The following is a 7,998-nucleotide window of genomic DNA, read 5'->3' on the forward strand; positions in this document are numbered from 1 at the left end:
CCCGTCAGACGCTCGTGTCCGTGCAGAGTTTAATCTGTAGCTTCTTCCCCGAGTTCAACCTTGAGGTCAAAAGGTCGAGGATGAACGTACAGCGGACGTCCCGGAGGCAAAAAAAAAAGATTTAAATTTCCCACATGAGGTCTGATCGTCTCCAGGGCAGAAGCCAACTCGCTGCAGCGGATGAGGCCGAAGCAGTTTCGACAGAAACGAGTGTCAAAGTTAAATTATTGACAAAAATAAAAAATGTATTTGATCAAACGTGTTCGTAGTCGGAGCTGCTTTCAAGGTCAGTAAAGAAAAAGTGAAGCGTGTGATTCCATGGAGGGGGAAACGGGGGACCTGCTGGAGGTCCTCTTCTTCTTCCATGTTGATCTGACAAACAGCTCCAGTCGCGTGACGTCATCGCTCTGCTGTCGTCCACGGTCCAGTCAGCCTGCGTTGCCATGGTTTACAGCCCAGCATCACACAGGGAAGGAGCGACGCAGAGAATTCCTAATGTGCCAACGTGCAACAGTGAAGACGATGGAGGCCTGTTAAGACCTGGTGACACTTTTAAAGACGCGTAGATATTTAACAAAAATTTTTCTCTGGCAGGTGATGTCACTGAGCGAGGAAACACCAAGAGCTTTTTGTCTCAACAATCCAACACGGATCAGCTACAACCTTGAAACTGCTGTCGGATTCATGTGGTTGAGGCCAGAGACCAGAGACCAGAGACCAGAGACCAGAGACCAGAGACCAGAGACTAGAGACCAGAGACCAGAGACCAGAGACCAGAGACCAGAGACCAGACACCAGAGACCAGAGACCAGAGGCCAGAGACCAGAGAACAGAGACCAGAGACCAGAGACCAGAGGCCAGAGAACAGAGACCAGAGACCAGAGACCAGGGACCATGGACCAGAGACTAGAGACCAGAGACCAGAGACCAGAGACCAGAGACCAGACACCAGAGACCAGAGACCAGAGGCCAGAGACCAGAGAACAGAGACCAGAGACCAGAGACCAGAGACCAGAGGCCAGAGAACAGAGACCAGGGACCAGAGACCAGAGACCAGAGACCAGAGACCAGAGACCAGAGAACAGAGACCAGAGACCAGAGACCAGGGACCAGAGACCAGAGACCAGAGACCAGAGACCAGAGACCAGAGAACAGAGGCCAGAGGCCAGAGACCAGAGAACAGAGAACAGAGACCAGGGACCAGAGACCAGAGACCAGAGACCAGAGGCCAGAGAACAGAGACCAGAGACCAGAGACCAGAGACCAGAGAACAGAGGCCAGAGGCCAGAGACCAGAGACCAGGGACCAGAGACCAGAGACCAGAGACCAGAGAACAGAGACTAGAGACCAGAGACCAGACACCAGAGACCAGAGACCAGAGACCAGAGACCAGAGACCAGAGACCAGAGACCAGACACCAGAGAACAGAGGCCAGAGGCCAGAGACCAGAGACCAGGGACCAGACACCAGAGACCAGAGACCAGGGACCAGAGACCAGAGACCAGAGAACAGAGACGAGAGGCCAGAGACCAGAGACCAGAGACCAGAGACAAGAGACCAGAGACAAGAGACCAGGGACCAGAGACCAGAGACCAGAGACCAGAGGCCAGAGGCCAGGGACCAGAGACCAGAGACAAGAGACCAGTGACCAGAGACCAGGGACCAGAGACCAGAGACCAGAGACCAGAGACCAGAGACCAAGGATGATGTTGGTGTCGTATGGTTGAACCGTGAAACAGAGGAAAAGTTTTTCCCGAGACAGACAGTATCGTTCACATCACTACGGACGCCATGTTTGTTCACATTCTCGTCCTCTCTGGTGACGTCACACATGTCGCAACATGTATTATGACTCTATAATCTCCTAATCTGACACAGTGACCATGGTAACAGACCAAATATCTCTCAGAATAACACAATCATGGCCGACAGGGTGAAGAAACGACATTCATCACTCACATCCTGCTCGTGGTTATCAACATCAGATTTTATCATCACGACAGGAAAACAGAAACATCTGTGATGCCTCTTATTAGAAAAATGAGAACATGTGGTCAAACGCTCGTAACCTCATGATGCCATAGACCTTTTTATTGATTTTTTTTTTCAGTTTTCACAACAGCAGCAGTGCATTTTTTTGGGTGTGCTTCCAGGCGCGTTGCACTTCAGAGCAGTTACGGTGCATCACCTAGATGTGCGCAGAAGCATTGTACAGCAGAAGCTATAACCTGGATGAAATGCCACTTCCATGGGATTTACAGAGTTTCACACCGAGCCGATCGACACTGTGCACAAAGAAGAAGTTCATCACGGAGCAGCGCGGCTACAGTGCGACTCAAACACCCAACACGGCTGCCGGTCGGAAGAGACGCTGGTCAACGTGACCAGGTGGGAACCAGAATGACTGGCGGCCATCTTTGATGCAGTGGTACACTACCAGTGTTGTAGCAGCCGGACAATTCACCGGTTTCTCTTCTTTAATTTGGCCCCAAAAAATGGCATGTTTTCATTTTTTCTTTTCATTTTTCGACTTTTTCGAAGGAATAGTTTGTTACTTCCCGCTTCCTTGCTGAGAGTTAGACGACACCACCCTGGCTCAGTCTGGAGCTCACTAGTTTACACGTTATCGCATGTGTTTGATCGTAGTTTAGCCAATTAAGCTAAAATCTGAGGGGGAACTGGGGGAGTGCTCAAGAAATACAGTTATCGTCTAGTATCCAGGAGGTTCCTGGTTCCGTCCTCAGCTTGATGTAACTACATGTACAGATTCAACTAGTTATAAAGTGTTTAAACTTTTTGGAGCTGTGAGAATAGTAATTTAAAGCCTTTTCCCTCTCCACAGCAGTGACTGTATTCAAAGATGGACGACACGTCTCTTCATCCTCCAACATAGAAAAAATTAAGCTAAAATCTCTCTGATTCAGGCGCCGCTATCTTGTGCTGGTGACGTCACGTGGACGCAGAGTCTGTGCAGTAGTGATCTTGGAGTGGATCCGTGGTATCGGGGCCCCGCCCACACACACGCTCTCCACCAATCCTGAGTCAGTGTGATAAGAACGACCTCACATGACAGAAACATCACATGTCCAATCTGCTAACATGGAGGGGGCGGGACTTATGTTCCTATACTGCAGCCAGACACCAGGGGGCGATCGTGAGGATCTGACTCCACTTCAGATGAGCTTGTCATGTCGTCCATCTTTTACATCCAGTCATCGCTCCAAGGGGATGAGGTGAGTTCACCAGAGCTCGTCGGTGCTGCAGGCTACATTGGCAGCTACATTAGCAGCTACATTGGCAGCAACTAGCATCACACTCCTGAACCTCCGTCCAGACTTTGAGCAGGAAGTATAACCCGGGTGGTGTCAATAGTCGCGCCTGACTCTCAGCAAGAGAGAGAAAAAAATCTGTGTATCTGTAAAAGAAAATATTCCTTCACATTTCATCAGACAGGGTTCCTTCATGTGTCCGAGCTCACGTCTTAAATTACTGCAGAACACGTGCAGGGCTGGAGGCGGGATTTCAGAAAATTCTGTCAAACTTCCCCAATGCAACACTGTCGTCTACAACAATACATTTCACAAGCCAGCAGAAAAACAAAAACAAGTGTCATTTCCTGTGTCCACTAGGTGGCGCTATGACTATGGCTGATTATTATCACAGAGGTGTTGTCGGGCCGGGACTTTTATCAAACGTGTGTTTTCAGGGGAAGATCTGAACATGTACACTCAAAAATACAACAACTTCATTGTGTAGGAGGAGAATTCATTAATTCACCGAGGCTGTAAAATCCTCAAAAATGACATTTAAATTCAAAATGGCTGACTTCCTGTTGCGTGAGGCTTTTCGTTGCATCTGGCAGGAAACGTGCCGCCAGATTTTCATGCATCGAGGTGAAGCGTGTGACATGGTGTTTTAAGGGGCGTGGTTGCGCCGTTTAGCCACGCCCATGTACCAGACCCCAAGTTTTCACCATGATTGACGAGTTTCTCAAAGATCAGATTAATTTAGAATAAAAACAACAATTCCCTGCATTACAATATGCTCAGCAGCTAATTACTTTACTTTACTTAATTTGCTTGATTTCAAATTAACATTTTAAATATTGTTTCCTGTCAACGTTTACCTCCGTGTGCTGATTCAAAGTGATGCTGCTTGTAAATCCTGCTAATCTAATTCCAAAAAAACTCTTGTAGAACATGATGTCAAATCCCTGAAGATCCCCAGAAACATGAGACACAGGAGCTCCATCTCCAGAGCTTTGTTGTTGTTGTCGTCGTCATCGTTACAGTTACTTATCTTTTTCTGAGCGGTTTGACTTTTCGAAGGGCTCAGCTGCTGCCGCTTGACATTTTACATGTGGATGTTTGGTAGAAGAAAGAGATTTTGATCTGAAAGACGTGACATTTTGGAACATTTGGAAGAAAACAAATATCATCTTCAACAACTTTTCCACGTGTGGATGACACATTCCAACAGACGACAGTGGGAACGCTGTTCCATCCGCCCAGTTCGATGTGATCTGGTACATCGAAGCTAATATTAACAATCAACAATGCATCAGTAGCGAAGCGGCTACAGGCTCCTCCCTCTTTCAGAGTCAATCAATCAGCATTGTTTTAGTGCAGCCAGTGTATGGAAGACCAAAACTGCCAAAAATTAAAAATAAATAACTACTGAATAAATAACATTACACGCATTAATTGATTTATAAAATCCAACTTAATTTCAGTTTTAACTCGTATTTGTATAAGTTCCACTATTTGTTTACTTTTCCATTTAATCTTAAATTTAAAAAAATCAGTTTATTCATTTTTAAATGTATTTATTTAATACCCAAATAAAAATAAGAATAATAAAATAATTCCAAAGTAAAATTGCATGACTTAATTAGAGTGGAGAGTGAATCAATTTGGGGGAATCAAGTTGTAATAGAAATATCAGATCATATTTGTTACAAATGTATTTTGAATATTTATTTTGTGCATTTCAACTGCATATTGATGAATTAATGTAGTCTTTAACTTTGTCAGTGTTGGTCCTCCTACACATCCAGACTCTCTCGGCAGATGAAGGTAAGAATCACACAAGGTACAGATTTGGTACATCGACGCTCAAGAAGAGAAGAGAAAAGAAAAACTCAGACACAAAACAAATGTTCATCTTTGTTTTGTTTGTTTCCTTTCCTCAAACTGAAATCACACTTTGTGACCAGGAAAACGTCCTGAAGATGATGTAGGCACCAGTGTTTCCTCTCGTCCACTCGGAACGTGAAACACAAATCTGACTCTTTGTTTTGCCCGTGGGGCTCATGGGGAGCTCATAGTCCTTATGAGCTGTTTGTGCTTTACGGGCCAACGGATGTTGACTGTCAAACTCATGTGGTAAAGTGAGTCAGGGGGGTCACGGGGGTCAGGGGGTCAGGGGGTGGGGGGGCCCTTCATCCAGGGGCTATGGGCTTTCTCCAAGTCAAGATAATAACACAATCAGCTGTAGAGCAGCTTCCACACCATGACACCCACTGGTGTGTGTGTAAAAGACATTCCACCGGCTCAGGAAATGAAAGATGTTCACCTCCATCAGATAGAACACCGCAGACGCTGCATCATCATCATCATCATCATCATCACCATCACTCCAGGTGAAGGCCACAGAGAAAAACCTGTGGAGGGAAACATCTGAGGCTGATGATGGGTTTGGTTCAATTCTGGCATTTACAGATGATTGTGTGTGTGTGTGGGGGGGGGGGGGGGGGGGTTCTCGTCTTCATGCCCTGCAGCATCTGAACCGTATCAGTTTGTGGAACGCCCGCTTGAAGTCCTCGTTGGACATGGTGTAGATGATGGGGTTGATCAGGGAGTTGAGGTAACCGAGCCACGTGAAGATGTCGAACAGCTCCGGGTGGAAGCAGGACGCGCACACAGGCACTAGGAGGGTGTAGATGAAGAACGGCAGCCAGCACATGATGTAGGCTCCGAGGATGATGCCCAGAGTTTTGGTCGCCTTCCTCTCGCGCGCGGCGGAGATGCGCTTCTTCTCCAGCAGCGCGTCGGACACGGTCACTTTGACTTGGCTCGCGTTCGCCGGCGAGGAGGTAGTGTCGCAGCAGGAGGAGGTGTCGTTCGTGCCGTAGTTCAGCGAGGTGGTGGACGCCACGGAGCCGGGGGAGTCGGTGATCAGGTGCGCCGAGGTGAGCCGCTTCCCCGGCTTGTTGCTCGACTGCTTCAGGATGCGCTTCCGCGCCTCCACGTAGATCCGCCCGTACAGCGCGATGAGCAGCAGCGTGGGGATGTAGAAGGCGCCGAACGTGGAGTAGATGGTGTAGAAGATGTGGTCGGTGTTCACGTTGCAGGTCGTCACCTCCTCCGCCTTCACCTGGCGCCAGAAGAACGGCGGCAGCGAGATGGAGATGGCGATCACCCAGGCGGTGGCGATCATGCCGGCTGCGCGCCGCGGCGTGCGCTTCTTGGAGTACTCCACCGCGTCCGTGATGGCCCAGTAGCGGTCCAGCGCAATTACGCACAGGTGCAGGATGGACGCGGTGCAGCAGGTGATGTCCGACGAGAGCCAGATGTCGCACACCACCTGCCCCAGCGTCCACGTCTGGCTCACGGTGTACAGCGCGCTGACGGGCATCACCAGGATGGACACCAGCAGGTCCGTGAGCGCCAGCGAGGCGATCAGAAAGTTCGCCGGGGTGTGCAGCTTCCGCGACTGGTAGATGGTGGCGATGACGAACGCGTTCGAGAGCGTCGTGGCCAACGTGATGAGGGCTAAGGTCACGGCCAGACCCGCCTGGAACGCCACGCTCGTGTCCTTCGCCTCCGCCTTGGACGTGAAGTTGACGTGCGTGTCGCCGCCGCCGCCGGTGGCGGAGATGTTCAACAGCTCCCCGTAGATGGCGGGCGTCGGTCCGAGCGGACTGGCGCTCTCCATCCCTCCGCCGGCCGCGCGTCAGAGTCAGAGCCGCCGGACATCGAGCGCGACGCGCAGATGTTCACGCACCGCGCGCGCTCCCTCGCCTGGTGTGGACCCGGGAAACGAGCGGCTCCATCCCCCGCGCGTCAGACGACGCATCTCAGCCTCCTCTTCTTCATCTTCTTCTTCTTCTTCTTCTCTTGTTCACCGTCTCATCGACTCACATGTCCGACCTGTCCATCATCCGCACGTCTGTGATGTCATCGTGAGAAACATCTGGATCTGATCATCGGCAGATTTTCAATCTGATCAGTTTCTCTCACGAAGTTCAGAGTCCGAGTCTGAGTCCTGCTTTTATACTGTTCTACACCTCTCTCTCTCTCTCTCTCTCTCTCTCTCTCTCTACCACTCTCTCTCTCTCTCTCTCTCTCTCTCTCTCTACCACTCTCTCTCTCTCTCTCTCTCTACCACTCTCTCTCTGTTCTACACCTCTCTCTACCACTCTCTCTCTCTCTCTCTCTCTCTCTCTCTACCACTCTCTCTCTGTTCTACACCTCTCTCTACCACTCTCTCTCTGTTCTACACCTCTCTCTACCACTCTCTCTGTCTCTCTCTCTCTCTCTCTCTCTACCACTCTCTCTCTCTACCACTCTCTCTCTCTCTCTCTCTCTCTCTCTCTACCACTCTCTCTCTCTCTCTCTCTACCACTCTCTCTCTCTCTCTCTCTCTCTCTCTCTCTACCACTCTCTCTCTCTCTCTCTCTACCACTCTCTCTCTCTCTCTCTACCACTCTCTCTCTCTCTCTCTCTCTCTCTCTCTCTCTCTCTCTCTCTCTACCACTCTCTCTCTCTCTCTCTCTCTCTCTCTCTCTCTCTCTCTCTACCACTCTCTCTCTCTCTCTACCACTCCCTCTCTCTCTCTCTCTCTCTCTCTACCACTCTCTCTCTCTCTCTCTCTCTCTCTACCACTCTCTCTCTCTCTCTCTCTCTCTCTACCACTCTCTCTCTCTCTCTCTACCACTCTCTCTTTCTCTCTCTCTCTCTCTCTCTCTCTCTCTACCACTCTCTCTCTCTCTCTCTC

General features: G+C 49.6%; 1 protein-coding gene across 1 annotated transcript; it reads right to left on the reverse strand.

Moving 5' to 3' along the window:
* Positions 1–2,065: 2,065 nt before the first annotated feature.
* Positions 2,066–7,316, reverse strand: LOC118289987 (5-hydroxytryptamine receptor 1B-like). Its single transcript, XM_035617292.2, has one exon. The coding sequence runs from the start codon at positions 6,934–6,936 to the stop codon at positions 5,767–5,769; it is 1,170 nt and encodes a 389-aa protein (XP_035473185.2). The 5' UTR covers positions 6,937–7,316; the 3' UTR covers positions 2,066–5,766.
* Positions 7,317–7,998: the final 682 nt, after the last annotated feature.

The sequence above is a fragment of the Scophthalmus maximus genome, chromosome 18, assembly GCF_022379125.1.
Source record: "Scophthalmus maximus strain ysfricsl-2021 chromosome 18, ASM2237912v1, whole genome shotgun sequence".
Classification (NCBI taxonomy): domain Eukaryota; kingdom Metazoa; phylum Chordata; class Actinopteri; order Pleuronectiformes; family Scophthalmidae; genus Scophthalmus; species Scophthalmus maximus.